Raw genomic sequence first — 20,267 nt, 5'->3', positions numbered from 1 at the left:
ATTAAGAGAGCCATCAACAATCTCAACCAAGAAGACATGGAGTTCACTAAACATTTTGGAAAGTTTAGGTCACTTTGGGCTGAACTAGAGATGCTCCGGCCGGCGACCGTAGATCCAGCCATCTTGAACGAAAGGCGTGAACAAGATAAAGTGTTCGGCTTACTCTTGACGTTGAACCCCTCCTACAACGACCTTATCAAGCATATCCTACGATCTGACAAGCTTCCTAGCCTAGACGACGTATGTAACCAAATTCAAAAGGAACATGGTTCCATAGGGCTATTCGGAGGAAAAGGGGAGTTAATAACTGCCAACAAGGTGGAAATGGCATCGGCTAACCGAGGATACTACAAACCGGACGACAAGAATCCACCAGTATGTGAACATTGTAAGAAAGTGGGTCACTTCAAGAGCCGCTGCTGGATTCTTCACCCACACCTTCGCCGTGGAGGGCCAAACCGTGGAGGACCATCAAGAGCCCATCAAGCCGCTGTAGTGGGAGAAACAACAACCGAACCAGCCCAACAAGCTACTGCACTCACGGCGTCCTCCGAGCTGGTGAGGAAGTCCGACCTTGATGCGCTCATCAAAGCCCTCAAGGAGGCCTCCGGTAAATCTTTTCTCGCCCTAAACAAGACTAAACCTCTTATTGTTGATTCTGGTGCATCTCATCACATGATTAGTGATTCTAGATTAATAAGTGATATTACACCGGCAAAGGGTAATGTTGTTATAGCTAATGGCGAGAAGGTACCGGTTAAAGGTGTAGGAAATTTGAAATTGTTTGACAAAGTAACTAAGGCCTTTTATATGCCAACTTTCACATCAAATTTACTATCCGTTAAGAGAGCTACCACTGATTTGAATTGTTATGCAATATTTAGTCCTAACAAGGTTCATTTTCAGGATATTGAAACAAGTAAAGTTCTTGGACAAGGAGGTTCTAAGGATGATCTCTATGTGCTTGATATTAGAATGTACCAAGGAGGAGAGAGGAGAGGCCGGTAAGGCCGAGCCTTGGAAGAAGAGAAGAAAGGCCGGAAAGGCCATGTAAAGGCCGGTAAGGCCATGTCCGTGTCCGTGAGCGACCATGTACCGTGTCCGGTACCATGTACCGTGTCCGTGAACGGACCCATGTCCGGTGAGCGGCCAGTTAGGCCGTGAACACATTGAAGAGAAGGCCCGTCCGTACAGGCCCGTCCGTACAGGCCCGTCCGTACAGGCCCGTCCGTACGATGAAGAGAAGGCCCGTCCGTACAATGAAGAGAAGGCCCGTTTGGAGTGTTTAGAGTTTCTAGGGTTAGAATGTGCGACAACCCAATGCAATTGACTAATTATAAGAGTTCGGGATGAATTTGGAGTGTTTAGACAACACTTAAACCCCTTTATCCCAAAATAGGTTTACACCGAGAAAACAGGCTAAAACGGAGAGAAACATTGATTTAAAGCAGTAAACAGCTATGTTACTCTTTCTAGGGTAAAAATATGTAACAACCCAATGCATTTGACTAATTATAAGAGTTTGGGTTGAATTTGGAGTGTTTAGACACCACTTTGATCCTTTTTTCCCAAAACAGGCTAAAACCGACAAAACATTGATTCGAAGCAGTAAATTGATTTGTTACTGTTTCTAGGGTCAGAATGTGCGACAACCCAATGCAATTGACTAATTATAAGAGTTCGGGATGAATTTGGAGTGTTTAAACAACACTTAAACCCCTTTTATCCCAAAATAGGCTTAACCCGAGAATACAGGCTAAAACAGAGAGAAACATTGATTTAAAGCAGTAAACAGCTATGTTACTCTTTCTAGTGTCAAAATATGTAACAATCCAATGCATTTGACTAATTATAAGAGTTTGGGTTAAATTTGGAGTGTTTAGACAACACTTAACCCCGTTTTATCCCAAAACATGCTAAACCGAGAAAACAGGCTAAAACCGAGAGAAAACATAGATTCAAAGCAGTAAATTGCTTTGTTACTCTTTCTAGGGTCAAAATATGTAACAATCCAATGCATTTTACTAATTATAAGAGTTTGGGTTGAATTTGGAGTGTTTAGACAACACTTAAACCCGTTTTAATCCAAAACAGGCTAAAACCGAGAGAAAACATAGTTTCGAAGCAGTAAACAGCTAGGTCACTCTTCCTAGGGTCAAAATTAGTAACAATACAATACATTTGACTAATTACAAGAGTTTGGGTTGAATTTGGAGTGTTTAGACACCACTTTTACCCTTTTTCCCAAAAGAGGCTAAAACCGAGAAAACATTGATTCGAAGCAGTAAATTAATTTGTTACTGTTTCTAGGGTCAGAATGTGTGACAGTCCAATGCAATTGACTAATTGTAAGAGTTCGGGATGAATTTGGAGTGTTTAGACAACACTTAAACCCCTTTTATCCCAAAATAGGCTTAACCCGAGAATACAGGCTAAAACAGAGAGAAACATTGATTTAAAGCAGTAAACAGCTATGTTACTCTTTCTAGGGTCAAAATATGTAACAATCCAATGCATTTGACTAATTATAAGAGTTCGGGTTAAATTTGGAGTGTTTAGACAACACTTAAACCCGTTTTATCCCAAAACAGGCTAAAACCGATATAACATGCTAAAACCAAGAGAAAACATATTTTCAAAGCAGTAAACAGCTAGTTCACTCTTTCTAGGGTCAAAATATGTAACAATACAATGCATTTTACTATTTACAAGAGTTTGGGTTGAATTTGGAGTGTTTAGACACCACTTTTACCCTTTTTTCCCAAAACAGGCTAAAACCGAGAAAACATTGATTCGAAGCAGTAAATTGATTTGTTACTGTTTCTAGGGTCAGAATGTGCGACAACCCAATGCAATTGACTAATTATAAGAGTTCGGGATGAATTTGGAGTGTTTAGACAACACTTAAACCCCTTTATCCCAAAATAGGTTTACACCGAGAAAACAGGCTAAAACGGAGAGAAACATTGATTTAAAGCAGTAAACAGCTATGTTCCTCTTTCTAGGGTAAAAATATGTAACAACCCAATGCATTTGACTAATTATAAGAGTTTGGGTTGAATTTGGAGTGTTTAGACACCACTTTGATCCTTTTTTCCCAAAACAGGCTAAAACCGAGAAAACATTGGTTTGAAGCAGTAAATTGCTTTGTTACTGTTTCTAAGGTCAGAATGTGTGACAACCAAATGCATTTGACTAATTGTAAGAGTTCGGGATGAATTGGGAGTGTTTAGACAACACTTAAACCCGTTTTATCCCAAAATAGGCTTAAACCAAGAAAACAGGCTAAAACCAAGAGAAACATTGATTTGAAGCAATAAACAGCTATGTTACTCTTTCTAGTGTCAAAATATGTAACAATCCAATGCATTTGACTAATTATAAGAGTTTGGGTTAAATTTGGAGTGTTTAGACAACACTTAAACCCGTTTTATCCCAAAACATGCTAAACCGAGAAAACAGGCTAACACCGAGAGAAAACATAGATTCGAAGCAGTAAATTGCTTTGTTACTCTTTCTAGGGTCAAAATATGTAACAATACAATGCATTTTACTAATTATAAGAGTTTGGGTTGAATTTGGAGTGTTTAGACAACACTTAAACCCGTTTTAATCCAAAACAGGCTAAAACCGAGAAAACAGGCTAAAACCGAGAGAAAACATAGATTTGAAGCAGTAAACAGCTATGTTACTCTTTCTAGGGTCAAAATTTGTAACAATACAATGCACTTTACTAATTATAAGAGTTTTGGTTGTATTTGGAGTGTTTAGACACCACTTTTACCCATTTTTTGCCCAAAATAGGCTAAAACCGAGAAAACATTGATTTAAAGCTGTAAATTGATTTGTTACTGTTTCTAGGGTCAGAGTGTGTGACAACCCAATGCATTTAACTAATTGTAAGAGTTCGAGATGAATTTGGAGTGTTTAGACAACACTTAAACCCGTTTTATCCCAAAATAGGCTTAAACCGAGAAAACAGGCTAAAACCGAGAGAAACATTGATTTGAAGCAATAAACAGCTATGTTAATCTTTCTAAGGTCAAAATATGTAACAATAAAATGCATTGGACTAATTGTAAGAGTTCGGGTTAAATTTGGAGTGTTTAGACAACAATTAAACCCGTTTTATCCCAAAACAGGCTAAAACCGAGAAAACAGGCTAAAACCGAGAGAAAACATATTTCGAAGCAGTAAACAGCTAGGTCACTCTTCCTAGGGTCAAAATTAGTAACAATACAATGCATTTGACTAATTACAAGAGTTTGGGTTGAATTTGGAGTGTTTAGACACCACTTTTACCCTTTTTTCCCAAAAGAGTCTAAAACCGAGAAACATTGATTCGAAGCAGTAAATTAATTTGTTACTGTTTCTAGGGTCAAAATGTGTGACAGTCCAATGCAATTGACTAATTGTAAGAGTTCGGGATGAATTTGGAGTGTTTAGACAACACTTAAACCCCTTTTATCCCAAAATAGGCTTAACCCGAGAATACAGGTTAAAACAGAGAGAAACATTGATTTAAAGCAGTAAACAGCTATGTTACTCTTTCTAGGGTCAAAATATGTAACAATCCAATGCATTTGACTAATTATAAGAGTTCGGGTTAAATTTGGAGTGTTTAGACAACACTTAAACCCGTTTTATCCCAAAACAGGCTAAAACCGATATAACATGCTAAAACCAAGAGAAAACATAGTTTCAAAGCAGTAAACAGCTAGTTCACTCTTTCTAGGGTCAAAATATGTAACAATACAATGCATTTTACTAATTACAAGAGTTTGGGTTGAATTTGGAGTGTTTAGACACCTTTTTTACCCTTTTTTCCCAAAACAGGCTAAAACCGAGAAAACATTGATTCGAAGCAGTAAATTCATTTGTTACTGTTTCTAGGGTTAGAATGTGTATAATTTGGGATCTTGATCACCATGTCCGTACAAGTCAACGACCGTTCTCTCTCATCGGGCCAACCATACCATCTCGTGTAGAAGCCCACTTGAAGTCTTCTAAGGCTTGTATGAGACAACCAAGTCTCTAGATCCTTCTCCTACCGACCGTTGGAGTTTGTGTGCAAGTGGGAAGATATTTCAACTCACAAGTCACATGTTATGTTAAGAAGGAAGGATGTCACTTTCAGTCATGTAAAGCGTGTATAGGATCCCATAGGAATATGTTGTTTACTTTGTCTATAATTAGGATGTATCTAGGTTCTTTTTCAAGTAAGAAGTTTGATTCTTCTTCTATACTCTCTCTCTTACACTTCCATACTCTCTTCTACTCTCTCGTGCGAACACTCTCAAACTCACTCGATCTCTACACTCTCTCGTTTCTAAACTTACATGGTATCAGAGCCTTGTGGTTCCTCTCGTTAAACTCTTCATTCACTCTACTTTCTTCCGCAACTCGTTCATTCAATCTCTTGAGTTTTTCTTTAACCGTTGGGTAAACTTATTGACCATTGGACAAAACTCCATGGAAAGCACCAAAACCTTGGTTGTTCCAGTTACTCTCAAAGGAGAGAACTATTTGTTGTGGGCAAGGACCACAAAGACGGCGCTATGTGGCCGAGGGCTTTGGACCCATGTGACAACAAGTGAAGCTCCGAAGGGCGAGCCGACTGAAGACGGCAAAGTTGTGGCCACAAGTGGTGAAGAAAAGTGGTTTCAAGAAGACCAAAGTGTTCTCGCCATCATACAAAACTCTCTCGATGCTCCAATACTCGAGGCCTACTCGTATTGTGAAACGGCCAAGGATCTATGGGATACCTTGCAAAACGTCTTTGGTAACACTACCAATTTAAGCCGAGTCTTTGAGATCAAGAGAGCCATCAACAACCTAAGCCAAGAAGACATGGAGTTCACCAAACACTTTGGGAAGTTTAGGTCCCTTTGGGCTGAGCTTGAGATGCTTAGGCCAGCGACTCTTGATCCGGCAATCTTGAATGAGAGGCGTGAACAAGACAAGGTGTTCGGCCTCCTCCTTACGCTGAATCCATCTTACAACGATCTTATCAAGCATATCTTGAGGTCGGACAAGCTTCCCAGCCTGGAGGAAGTGTGTAGTCAGATTCAAAAGGAGCATGGTTCCATGGGGTTGTTTGGTAACAAGGGGGAGCTTGTAACCGCCAACCAAGCTGATGTAGCGACCGCAAACAAGGGCTACTATCGAGGAGATAACAAGAAAGAACCAGTGTGTCACCACTGCAAGAAGCCGGGCCATTTCAAGAATGAGTGTTGGATTCTCCACCCACACCTCCGAGTAAACCGACCAATGAACCACCGTGGAGCACCAAGAGCTCATCGAGCGAGTGTGGAGCCATTGGTTGCTGAACTGAACCCTCGAGCTCCGGATATGAATGGAACTGCCCTGGCTGCCTCGTCGGACCTCGTGAGGAAGTCTGATCTTGATGCGCTCATTAAGGCACTCAAAGAAAATTCCGGTAACTCTTATCTTGCCTTGAATCAAACTAAACCGCTCATAGTTGATTCCGGTGCTTCTCACCACATGATTAGTGATTCTAGGTTAATGAGTGATATTAAACCGGCTAGTGGTAATGTTGTGATAGCAAATGGTGAGAAAGTGCCAGTTAAAGGCATTGGAAACTTGAAATTATTTGATAAAGATACTAAAGCGTTCTATATGCCAAATTTTACTTCCAACTTGCTATCAGTTAAGAGAGCCACTACTGATTTGAATTGTTATGCAATATTTGGTCCTAACAAGGTTCATTTTCAGGATATTGAGACAAGTAAGGTCCTTGGTCAAGGAGGTTCCAAGGGTGATCTCTATATGCTTGAGGACTTGAATTTATCTGCTTCTTGTTTTAATTCGGTTGTTGTTAAACCTAGTGATTCTATTTTACATGCTAGGCTAGGACATCCTCACACTAGAGCTTTAGCTTTAATGTTCCCTAATATTTCTTTTCAAAATGATGGGTGTGAGGCTTGTATTCTTGGTAAACATTGCAAGGCTGTTTTTCCTAAATCTATTACTATTTATGAAAAATGTTTTGATTTGGTTCATTCTGATGTTTGGACATCCCCTTGCTTATCTAGAGAAAATCAAAAGTATTTTGTGACTTTTATTGATGAAAAATCAAAATATACTTGGATAACTTTGCTTCCTTCTAAGGATAGAGTTCTTGAAGCTTTTACTAGCTTTCAAAATTATGTCACTAACCACTATCATGCCAAGATTAAAATTTTGAGATCAGATAATGGTGGAGAATACACAAGCCATGCCTTTAAGCAATATCTAGCCGAACATGGAATTCTTCATCAAACTAGCTGTCCATACACACCACAACAAAATGGGGTGGCTGAAAGGAAGAATAGGCATCTCATGGAGGTAGCAAGGTCCATGATGTTCCATACAAGAGTTCCAAAACGCTTTTGGGGAGATGCCGTGCTCACAGCTTGTTATCTTATCAACCGCACACCAACAAAAATACTCAACGACTTGTCTCCATTTGAGGTATTGAACAATGAAAAGCCTAACTTTGATCATTTACGAGTATTTGGTTGTGTTTGCTATGTGTTGCGACCAGGTGAACTAAGAGACAAGCTTGATGCTAAGAGTACTAAGGCAATGTTTATCGGCTATTCTACAACTCAAAAAGGATATAAGTGCTATGACTCGGAGACAAGAAGAGTTCTTGTGTCTCGTGATGTCAAGTTTGTGGAGTCACAAGGATTTTATGATGAGAAGAACTGGGATGAACTTCGCAATCTCTCGACCTCTTCTTCCGATCGGACACGCAACCTCCGGGTGATCCTTGAGAGGCTAGGTATTGAGAATGATCGGATCACCAACGCGCCGGCCAGTCAAGCATCACCAGAACAACCTGAGCCATTCCCTGAGCCCGACCTTGATCCACCCACTTCTCATACCAACGACGAAACTGAGTTGCCCACGGATTCGACCGAACTACCCGGAGACAACAATGATGTGCCATCCGAGGAACCGGCTGAGCAGCTTGAAGAAATTATTACACTAGGCAGAGCTAGCTCAGAGGCGGGAACTATAGTTCCTCTTCGACGTAGCCAACGTCTCAAGTTTCCCCCATCTAACTGGAAGAACACTAGAGTGTACTACAACAACATGGTCGTCGCACACCCAATTCAAGCTGTATGCACGCTGGCACACTTTCCGATGGAACATCAAGTGTTCCTTGGCCAAATTGACCAGCATTGGGTTCCCAAGACATATGATGAGGCCAAGGACCACAAGGTGTGGCGAGACGCAGTTGATGCCGAGAACACGGCCATGGTGCAAAATCACACATGGGACGAATCAGACTTACCCAAGGGCAAGAAGGCTGTGACGTCTCGGTATATCTTCACTATCAAGTATAAGAGCAATGGGGAGATTGAACGCTACAAGGCCAGACTTGTAGCTCGTGGTTTTACGCAAACGTATGGGGAGGATTACAAAGATACGTTTGCTCCGGTGGCCAAATTACACACAGTTCGAGTTGTTCTCTCCTTGGCCACAAACTTGGATTGGGATCTATGGCAAATGGATGTGAAGAATGCGTTCTTGCAAGGAGAACTTGAAGATGAGGTCTACATGCGGCCACCGCCTGGTCTAGAGGACACCATAGGCCCGGGAAAGGTGCTGAAGCTCAACAAGGCAATATATGGCCTTAAACAATCGCCTAGAGCATGGTACCACAAGTTGAGCACAACCTTACTTGGGAAAGGTTTTCGCAAATCAGAATCGGATCATACTCTCTTCACACTACCAAGTGACAAAGGTATAGTGGTCATTCTAGTATATGTTGATGATATCATCATATCTGGAAGTGACAAGGTAGGTATTCAAGAAGCTAAAGAGTTTCTTAAGTCAGTTTTTGATATTAAAGACCTTGGAGAACTTAAGTATTTTCTTGGTATAGAAGTGTATAGGTCTGATGAAGGATTGTTTTTATCACAAAGAAAGTATGCTCTTGACCTCTTAAGTGAAGCAGGAAAACTTGGATCAAAAGCAGTGACCACACCTCTTGAAGAAAACTACAAGACAGCCGGAAAGGGGGAGCCTCCATTCGAAGATGTCACGCGATATAGGCGTCTAGTGGGTAAGCTCATATATTTAACTATCACTAGGCCGGATCTTTGTTTTGCTGTGAACCAGGTAAGCCAACACATGCAAAACCCAACTAGACACCACTGGAACATGGTGAACCGAATCCTTAAGTACATCAAGGGAGCTCCGGGACAAGGCATATGGATGGGAAGGAACAAGAGCACCGAGTTGATAGGATATTGTGACGCTGATTACGCCGGAGACCATGGGGATCGTCGCTCAACCACCGGATACTGCACGTTCTTGGGAGGAAACTTAGTCACATGGAAGAGCAAGAAACAAAAGGTTGTCTCGTTATCTAGTGCGGAGTCCGAGTATAGAGCCATGAGGAAGTTAACAACCGAGCTCATGTGGCTTAAGGCACTATTGAAGGATCTTGGAGTTGAATCATCAAAGCCTATCACTATGCATTGTGATAACGAAGCAGCCATCCACATAGCCACCAATTCCGTGTTTCACGAGAGAACAAAACACATAGAGGTCGATTGCCACAAGGTGCGAGAGCAGATTCAGCTAGGCGTCACACTCCCATGTCATACAGACAGCAAAGAGCAACTAGCCGACATTTTCACAAAGGCGGCCAGCCCACAAGTGTGCGAATACATTCACCCTCGGCTAGGACTCATGGACCTCACCAAACCTTGAGATCCTACGCTCTTTTTCCCTTAAGTATAATTTTTCCCAAGTGGTTTTATATACTAAGGTTTTTAATGAGGTAGGTGATCAATGGTTCAAGCTTATGTCATAGGGTCCAATGACTAAAGCTTGAGGGGGAGTATAATTTGGGATCTTGATCACCATGTCCGTACAAGTCAACGACCGTTCTCTCTCATCGGGCCAACCATACCATCTCGTGTAGAAGCCCACTTGAAGTCTTCTAAGGCTTGTATGAGACAACCAAGTCTCTAGATCCTTCTCCTACCGACCGTTGGAGTTTGTGTGCAAGTGGGAAGATATTTCAACTCACAAGTCACATGTTATGTTAAGAAGGAAGGATGTCACTTTCAGTCATGTAAAGCGTGTATAGGATCCCATAGGAATATGTTGTTTACTTTGTCTATAATTAGGATGTATCTAGGTTCTTTTTCAAGTAAGAAGTTTGATTCTTCTTCTATACTCTCTCTCTTACACTTCCATACTCTCTTCTACTCTCTCGTGCGAACACTCTCAAACTCACTCGATCTCTACACTCTCTCGTTTCTAAACTTACAATGTGCGACAACCAAATGCAATTGACTAATTATAAGAGTTCGGGATGAATTTGGAGTGTTTAGACAACACTTAAACCCCTTTATCCCAAAATAGGTTTACACCGAGAAAACAGGCTAAAACGGAGAGAAACATTGATTTAAAGCAGTAAACAGCTATGTTACTCTTTCTAGGGTAAAAATATGTAACAACCCAATGCATTTGACTAATTATAAGAATTTGGGTTGAATTTGGAGTGTTTAGACACCACTTTGATCCTTTTTTCCCAAAACAGGCTAAAACCGAGAAAACATTGATTCGAAGCAGTAAATTGATTTGTTACTGTTTCTAGGGTCAGAATGTGCGACAACCCAATGCAATTGACTAATTATAAGAGTTCGGGATGAATTTGGAGTGTTTAAACAACACTTAAACCCCTTTTATCCCAAAATAGGCTTAACCCGAGAATACAGGCTAAAACAGAGAGAAACATTGATTTAAAGCAGTAAACAGCTATGTTACTCTTTCTAGTGTCAAAATATGTAACAATCCAATGCATTTGACTAATTATAAGAGTTTGGGTTAAATTTGGAGTGTTTAGACAACACTTAACCCCGTTTTATCCCAAAACATGCTAAACCGAGAAAACAGGCTAAAACCGAGAGAAAACATAGATTCAAAGCAGTAAATTGCTTTGTTACTCTTTCTAGGGTCAAAATATGTAACAATCCAATGCATTTTACTAATTATAAGAGTTTGGGTTGAATTTGGAGTGTTTAGACAACACTTAAACCCGTTTTAATCCAAAACAGGCTAAAACCGAGAAAACAGGCTAAAACCGAGAGAAAACATAGTTTCGAAGCAGTAAACAGCTAGGTCACTCTTCCTAGGGTCAAAATTAGTAACAATACAATACATTTGACTAATTACAAGAGTTTGGGTTGAATTTGGAGTGTTTAGACACCACTTTTACCCTTTTTCCCAAAAGAGGCTAAAACCGAGAAAACATTGATTCGAAGCAGTAAATTAATTTGTTACTGTTTCTAGGGTCAGAATGTGTGACAGTCCAATGCAATTGACTAATTGTAAGAGTTCGGGATGAATTTGGAGTGTTTAGACAACACTTAAACCCCTTTTATCCCAAAATAGGCTTAACCCGAGAATACAGGCTAAAACAGAGAGAAACATTGATTTAAAGCAGTAAACAGCTATGTTACTCTTTCTAGGGTCAAAATATGTAACAATCCAATGCATTTGACTAATTATAAGAGTTCGGGTTAAATTTGGAGTGTTTAGACAACACTTAAACCCGTTTTATCCCAAAACAGGCTAAAACCGATATAACATGCTAAAACCAAGAGAAAACATAGTTTCAAAGCAGTAAACAGCTAGTTCACTCTTTCTAGGGTCAAAATATGTAACAATACAATGCATTTTACTATTTACAAGAGTTTGGGTTGAATTTGGAGTGTTTAGACACCACTTTTACCCTTTTTTCCCAAAACAGGCTAAAACCGAGAAAACATTGATTCGAAGCAGTAAATTGATTTGTTACTGTTTCTAGGGTCAGAATGTGCGACAACCCAATGCAATTGACTAATTATAAGAGTTCGGGATGAATTTGGAGTGTTTAGACAACACTTAAACCCCTTTTATCCCAAAATAGGCTTAACCCGAGAATACAGGCTAAAACAGAGAGAAACATTGATTTAAAGCAGTAAACAGCTATGTTACTCTTTCTAGTGTCAAAATATGTAACAATCCAATGCATTTGACTAATTATAAGAGTTTGGGTTAAATTTGGAGTGTTTAGACAACACTTAACCCCGTTTTATCCCAAAACATGCTAAACCGAGAAAACAGGCTAAAACCGAGAGAAAACATAGATTCAAAGCAGTAAATTGCTTTGTTACTCTTTCTAGGGTCAAAATATGTAACAATCCAATGCATTTTACTAATTATAAGAGTTTGGGTTGAATTTGGAGTGTTTAGACAACACTTAAACCCGTTTTAATCCAAAACAGGCTAAAACCGAGAAAACAGGCTAAAACCGAGAGAAAACATAGTTTCGAAGCAGTAAACAGCTAGGTCACTCTTCCTAGGGTCAAAATTAGTAACAATACAATACATTTGACTAATTACAAGAGTTTGGGTTGAATTTGGAGTGTTTAGACACCACTTTTACCCTTTTTCCCAAAAGAGGCTAAAACCGAGAAAACATTGATTCGAAGCAGTAAATTAATTTGTTACTGTTTCTAGGGTCAGAATGTGTGACAGTCCAATGCAATTGACTAATTGTAAGAGTTCGGGATGAATTTGGAGTGTTTAGACAACACTTAAACCCCTTTTATCCCAAAATAGGCTTAACCCGAGAATACAGGCTAAAACAGAGAGAAACATTGATTTAAAGCAGTAAACAGCTATGTTACTCTTTCTAGGGTCAAAATATGTAACAATCCAATGCATTTGACTAATTATAAGAGTTCGGGTTAAATTTGGAGTGTTTAGACAACACTTAAACCCGTTTTATCCCAAAACAGGCTAAAACCGATATAACATGCTAAAACCAAGAGAAAACATAGTTTCAAAGCAGTAAACAGCTAGTTCACTCTTTCTAGGGTCAAAATATGTAACAATACAATGCATTTTACTATTTACAAGAGTTTGGGTTGAATTTGGAGTGTTTAGACACCACTTTTACCCTTTTTTCCCAAAACAGGCTAAAACCGAGAAAACATTGATTCGAAGCAGTAAATTGATTTGTTACTGTTTCTAGGGTCAGAATGTGCGACAACCCAATGCAATTGACTAATTATAAGAGTTCGGGATGAATTTGGAGTGTTTAGACAACACTTAAACCCCTTTATCCCAAAATAGGTTTACACCGAGAAAACAGGCTAAAACGGAGAGAAACATTGATTTAAAGCAGTAAACAGCTATGTTCCTCTTTCTAGGGTAAAAATATGTAACAACCCAATGCATTTGACTAATTATAAGAGTTTGGGTTGAATTTGGAGTGTTTAGACACCACTTTGATCCTTTTTTCCCAAAACAGGCTAAAACCGAGAAAACATTGGTTTGAAGCAGTAAATTGCTTTGTTACTGTTTCTAAGGTCAGAATGTGTGACAACCAAATGCATTTGACTAATTGTAAGAGTTCGGGATGAATTGGGAGTGTTTAGACAACACTTAAACCCGTTTTATCCCAAAATAGGCTTAAACCAAGAAAACAGGCTAAAACCAAGAGAAACATTGATTTGAAGCAATAAACAGCTATGTTACTCTTTCTAGTGTCAAAATATGTAACAATCCAATGCATTTGACTAATTATAAGAGTTTGGGTTAAATTTGGAGTGTTTAGACAACACTTAAACCCGTTTTATCCCAAAACATGCTAAACCGAGAAAACAGGCTAAAACCGAGAGAAAACATAGATTCGAAGCAGTAAATTGCTTTGTTACTCTTTCTAGGGTCAAAATATGTAACAATACAATGCATTTTACTAATTATAAGAGTTTGGGTTGAATTTGGAGTGTTTAGACAACACTTAAACCCGTTTTAATCCAAAACAGGCTAAAACCGAGAAAACAGGCTAAAACCGAGAGAAAACATAGATTTGAAGCAGTAAACAGCTATGTTACTCTTTCTAGGGTCAAAATTTGTAACAATACAATGCACTTTACTAATTATAAGAGTTTTGGTTGTATTTGGAGTGTTTAGACACCACTTTTACCCATTTTTTGCCCAAAATAGGCTAAAACCGAGAAAACATTGATTTAAAGCTGTAAATTGATTTGTTACTGTTTCTAGGGTCAGAGTGTGTGACAACCCAATGCATTTAACTAATTGTAAGAGTTCGAGATGAATTTGGAGTGTTTAGACAACACTTAAACCCGTTTTATCCCAAAATAGGCTTAAACCGAGAAAACAGGCTAAAACCGAGAGAAACATTGATTTGAAGCAATAAACAGCTATGTTAATCTTTCTAAGGTCAAAATATGTAACAATAAAATGCATTGGACTAATTGTAAGAGTTCGGGTTAAATTTGGAGTGTTTAGACAACAATTAAACCCGTTTTATCCCAAAACAGGCTAAAACCGAGAAAACAGGCTAAAACCGAGAGAAAACATATTTCGAAGCAGTAAACAGCTAGGTCACTCTTCCTAGGGTCAAAATTAGTAACAATACAATGCATTTGACTAATTACAAGAGTTTGGGTTGAATTTGGAGTGTTTAGACACCACTTTTACCCTTTTTTCCCAAAAGAGTCTAAAACCGAGAAACATTGATTCGAAGCAGTAAATTAATTTGTTACTGTTTCTAGGGTCAAAATGTGTGACAGTCCAATGCAATTGACTAATTGTAAGAGTTCGGGATGAATTTGGAGTGTTTAGACAACACTTAAACCCCTTTTATCCCAAAATAGGCTTAACCCGAGAATACAGGTTAAAACAGAGAGAAACATTGATTTAAAGCAGTAAACAGCTATGTTACTCTTTCTAGGGTCAAAATATGTAACAATCCAATGCATTTGACTAGTTATAAGAGTTCGGGTTAAATTTGGAGTGTTTAGACAACACTTAAACCCGTTTTATCCCAAAACAGGCTAAAACCGATATAACATGCTAAAACCAAGAGAAAACATAGTTTCAAAGCAGTAAACAGCTAGTTCACTCTTTCTAGGGTCAAAATATGTAACAATACAATGCATTTTACTAATTACAAGAGTTTGGGTTGAATTTGGAGTGTTTAGACACCTTTTTTACCCTTTTTTCCCAAAACAGGCTAAAACCGAGAAAACATTGATTCGAAGCAGTAAATTCATTTGTTACTGTTTCTAGGGTTAGAATGTGCGACAACCCAATGCAATTGACTAATTATAAGAGTTCGGGATGAATTTGGAGTGTTTAGACAACACTTAAACCCCTTTATCCCAAAATAGGTTTACACCGAGAAAACAGGCTAAAACGGAGAGAAACATTGATTTAAAGCAGTAAACAGCTATGTTACTCTTTCTAGGGTAAAAATATGTAACAACCCAATGCATTTGACTAATTATAAGAGTTTGGGTTGAATTTGGAGTGTTTAGACACCACTTTGATCCTTTTTTCCCAAAACAGGCTAAAACCGAGAAAACATTGATTCGAAGCAGTAAATTGATTTGTTACTGTTTCTAGGGTCAGAATGTGCGACAACCCAATGCAATTGACTAATTATAAGAGTTCGGGATGAATTTGGAGTGTTTAGACAACACTTAAACCCCTTTTATCCCAAAATAGGCTTAACCCGAGAATACAGGCTAAAACAGAGAGAAACATTGATTTAAAGCAGTAAACAGCTATGTTACTCTTTCTAGTGTCAAAATATGTAACAATCCAATGCATTTGACTAATTATAAGAGTTTGGGTTAAATTTGGAGTGTTTAGACAACACTTAAACCCGTTTTATCCCAAAACATGCTAAACCGAGAAAACAGGCTAAAACCGAGAGAAAACATAGATTCAAAGCAGTAAATTGCTTTGTTACTCTTTCTAGGGTCAAAATATGTAACAATCCAATGCATTTTACTAATTATAAGAGTTTGGGTTGAATTTGGAGTGTTTAGACAACACTTAAACCCGTTTTAATCCAAAACAGGCTAAAACCGAGAAAACAGGCTAAAACCGAGAGAAAACATAGTTTCGAAGCAGTAAACAGCTAGGTCACTCTTCCTAGGGTCAAAATTAGTAACAATACAATACATTTGACTAATTACAAGAGTTTGGGTTGAATTTGGAGTGTTTAGACACCACTTTTACCCTTTTTCCCAAAAGAGGCTAAAACCGAGAAAACATTGATTCGAAGCAGTAAATTAATTTGTTACTGTTTCTAGGGTCAGAATGTGTGACAGTCCAATGCAATTGACTAATTGTAAGAGTTCGGGATGAATTTGGAGTGTTTAGACAACACTTAAACCCCTTTTATCCCAAAATAGGCTTAACCCGAGAATACAGGCTAAAACAGAGAGAAACATTGATTTAAAGCAGTAAACAGCTATGTTACTCTTTCTAGGGTCAAAATATGTAACAATCCAATGCATTTGACTAGTTATAAGAGTTCGGGTTAAATTTGGAGTGTTTAGACAACACTTAAACCCGTTTTATCCCAAAACAGGCTAAAACCGATATAACATGCTAAAACCAAGAGAAAACATAGTTTCAAAGCAGTAAACAGCTAGTTCACTCTTTCTAGGGTCAAAATATGTAACAATACAATGCATTTTACTAATTACAAGAGTTTGGGTTGAATTTGGAGTGTTTAGACACCTTTTTTACCCTTTTTCCCAAAACAGGCTAAAACCGAGAAAACATTGATTCGAAGCAGTAAATTCATTTGTTACTGTTTCTAGGGTCAGAATGTGCGACAACCCAATGCAATTGACTAATTATAAGAGTTCGGGATGAATTTGGAGTGTTTAGACAACACTTAAACCCCTTTATCCCAAAATAGGTTTACACCGAGAAAACAGGCTAAAACGGAGAGAAACATTGATTTAAAGCAGTAAACAGCTATGTTATTCTTTCTAGGGTAAAAATATGTAACAACCCATTGCATTTGACTAATTATAAGAGTTTGGGTTGAATTTGGAGTGTTTAGACACCACTTCGATCCTTTTTTCCCAAAACAGGCTAAAACCGAGAAAACATTGATTCGAAGCAGTAAATTGATTTGTTACTGTTTCTAGGGTCAGAATGTGCGACAACCCAATGCAATTGACTAATTATAAGAGTTCGGGATGAATTTGGAGTGTTTAGACAACACTTAAACCCGTTTTATCCCAAAATAGGCTTAAACCAAGAAAACAGGCTAAAACCGAGAGAAACATTGATTTGAAGCAATAAACAGCTATGTTACTCTTTCTAGTGTCAAAATATGTAACAATCCAATGCATTTGACTAATTATAAGAGTTTGGGTTGAATTTGGAGTGTTTAGACATCACTTTTACCCATTTTTTGCCCAAACAGGCTAAAACCGAGAAAACATTGATTTAAAGCTGTAAATTGATTTGTTACTGTTTCTAGGGTCAGAATGTGTGACAACCCAATGTATTTTACTAATTGTAAAATTTCGGGATGAATTTGGTGTGTTTAAACAACACTTAAACCCGTTTTATCCCGAAATAGACTTAAACCGAGAAAACAGGCTAAAACCGCGAGAAACATTGATTTGAAGCAGTAAACAACTATGTTACTCTTTCTAGGGTCAAAATATGTAACAATCCAATGCATTTGACTAATTATAAGAGTTCGGGTTGAATTTGGAGTGTTTAGACAACACTTAAACCCATTTTATCCCAAACAGGCTAAAACCATGAAAACAGGCTAAAACCGAGAGAAAACATAGATTCAAAGCATTAAAAAGCTATGTCAGTCTTTCTAGGGTCACAATATGTAACAATACAATGCATTTTACTAATTATAAGAGTTTGGGTTGAATTTGGAGTGTTTAGACACCACATTTACCCATTTTTCCCAAAAGAGGCTAAATCCGAGAAAACATTGATTCGAAACAGTAAATTGATTAGTTACTGTTTCTAGGGTCAGAATGTGTGACAGCCAAATGCAATTGATTACTTGTAAGAGTTCGGGATGAATTTGGAGTGTTTAGACAACTCTTAAACCCGTTTTATCCCAAAATAGGCTTAAACCAAGAAAATAGGCTAAAACCGAGAGAAACATTGATTTGAAGCAATAAACAGCTATGTTACTCTTTCTAGGGTAAAAATATGTAACAATAAAATGCATTTGACTAATTATAAGAGTTCGTGTTAAATTTGGAGTGTTTAGACAACACTTAAACCCGTTTTATCCCAAAACAGGCTAAAACCGAGAAAGCAGGCTACAACCGAGAGAAAACATAGTTTCGAAGCAGTAAACAGCTAGGTCACTCTTTCTAGGGTCAAAATATGTAACAATACAATGCATTTTACTAATTACAAGAGTTTGGGTTGAATTTGGAGTGTTTAGACACCACTTTTACCCTTTTTTCCCAAAACAGGCTAAAACCGAGAAAACTTTGATTCGAAGCAGTAAATTGATTTGTTACTCTTTCTAGGGTCAGAATGTGTGACAGCCCAATGCAATTGACTAATTGTAAGAGTTTGGGATGAATTTGGTATAATTTGGGATCTTGATCACCATGTCCGTACAAGTCAACGACCGTTCTCTCTCATCGGGCCAACCATACCATCTCGTGTAGAAGCCCACTTGAAGTCTTCTAAGGCTTGTATGAGACAACCAAGTCTCTAGATCCTTCTCCTACCGACCGTTGGAGTTTGTGTGCAAGTGGGAAGATATTTCAACTCACAAGTCACATGTTATGTTAAGAAGGAAGGATGTCACTTTCAGTCATGTAAAGCGTGTATAGGATCCCATAGGAATATGCTGTTTACTTTGTCTATAATTAGGATGTATCTAGGTTCTTTTTCAAGTAAGAAGTTTGATTCTTCTTCTATACTCTCTCTCTTACACTTCCATACTCTCTTCTACTCTCTCGTGCGAACACTCTCAAACTCACTCGATCTCTACACTCTCTCGTTTCTAAACTTACATGGTATCAGAGCCTTGTGGTTCCTCTCGTTAAACTCTTCATTCACTCTACTTTCTTCCGCAACTCGTTCATTCAATCTCTTGAGTTTTTCTTTAACCGTTGGGTAAACTTATTGACCATTGGACAAAACTCCATGGAAAGCACCAAAACCTTGGTTGTTCCAGTTACTCTCAAAGGAGAGAACTATTTGTTGTGGGCAAGGACCACAAAGACGGCGCTATGTGGCCGAGGGCTTTGGACCCATGTGACAACAAGTGAAGCTCCGAAGGGCGAGCCGACTGAAGACGGCAAAGTTGTGGCCACAAGTGGTGAAGAAAAGTGGTTTCAAGAAGACCAAAGTGTTCTCGCCATCATACAAAACTCTCTCGATGCTCCAATACTCGAGGCCTACTCGTATTGTGAAACGGCCAAGGATCTATGGGATACCTTGCAAAACGTCTTTGGTAACACTACCAATTTAAGCCGAGTCTTTGAGATCAAGAGAGCCATCAACAACCTAAGCCAAGAAGACATGGAGTTCACCAAACACTTTGGGAAGTTTAGGTCCCTTTGGGCTGAGCTTGAGATGCTTAGGCCAGCGACTCTTGATCCGGCAATCTTGAATGAGAGGCGTGAACAAGACAAGGTGTTCGGCCTCCTCCTTACGCTGAATCCATCTTACAACGATCTTATCAAGCATATCTTGAGGTCGGACAAGCTTCCCAGCCTGGAGGAAGTGTGTAGTCAGATTCAAAAGGAGCATGGTTCCATGGGGTTGTTTGGTAACAAGGGGGAGCTTGTAACCGCCAACCAAGCTGATGTAGCGACCGCAAACAAGGGCTACTATCGAGGAGATAACAAGAAAGAACCAGTGTGTCACCACTGCAAGAAGCCGGGCCATTTCAAGAATGAGTGTTGGATTCTCCACCCACACCTCCGAGTAAACCGACCAATGAACCACCGTGGAGCACCAAGAGCTCATCGAGCGAGTGTGGAGCCATTGGTTGCTGAACTGAACCCTCGAGCTCCGGATATGAATGGAACTGCCCTGGCTGCCTCGTCGGACCTCGTGAGGAAGTCTGATCTTGATGCGCTCATTAAGGCACTCAAAGAAAATTCCGGTAACTCTTATCTTGCCTTGAATCAAACTAAACCGCTCATAGTTGATTCCGGTGCTTCTCACCACATGATTAGTGATTCTAGGTTAATGAGTGATATTAAACCGGCTAGTGGTAATGTTGTGATAGCAAATGGTGAGAAAGTGCCAGTTAAAGGCATTGGAAACTTGAAATTATTTGATAAAGATACTAAAGCGTTCTATATGCCAAATTTTACTTCCAACTTGCTATCAGTTAAGAGAGCCACTACTGATTTGAATTGTTATGCAATATTTGGTCCTAACAAGGTTCATTTTCAGGATATTGA

The 20,267-nt window shown here is 38.9% G+C and overlaps 1 protein-coding gene and 1 long non-coding RNA gene across 2 annotated transcripts; both read left to right on the top strand.

Moving 5' to 3' along the window:
- The first annotated feature begins 6,294 nt into the window (after nt 1-6,294).
- LOC147950174 (uncharacterized) lies at nt 6,295-7,022 on the top strand. Its single transcript, XR_015596258.1, has 2 exons — nt 6,295-6,439; nt 6,736-7,022. It is a non-coding gene; the product is annotated as an uncharacterized LOC147950174 (long non-coding RNA).
- A 461-nt stretch (nt 7,023-7,483) lies between these two features.
- LOC147950173 (uncharacterized) lies at nt 7,484-19,818 on the top strand (the record flags this gene model as incomplete). Its single annotated transcript, XM_087512363.1, has 3 exons — nt 7,484-7,519; nt 7,675-8,268; nt 18,874-19,818. Coding segments are annotated over exons 1-3 (1,575 nt in total), but the record flags the coding sequence as incomplete, so codon positions are not given.
- Between the last annotated feature and the right edge of the window lie 449 nt (nt 19,819-20,267).

The sequence above is a fragment of the Camelina sativa genome, chromosome 1 (assembly GCF_030686135.1).
Source record: "Camelina sativa cultivar CO46 ecotype springtype chromosome 1, ASM3068613v1".
NCBI lineage: Eukaryota > Viridiplantae > Streptophyta > Magnoliopsida > Brassicales > Brassicaceae > Camelina > Camelina sativa.
The sequence above is the reverse complement of the archived record's forward strand: the minus strand, read 5'-3'. Positions and strand labels throughout refer to the sequence as shown.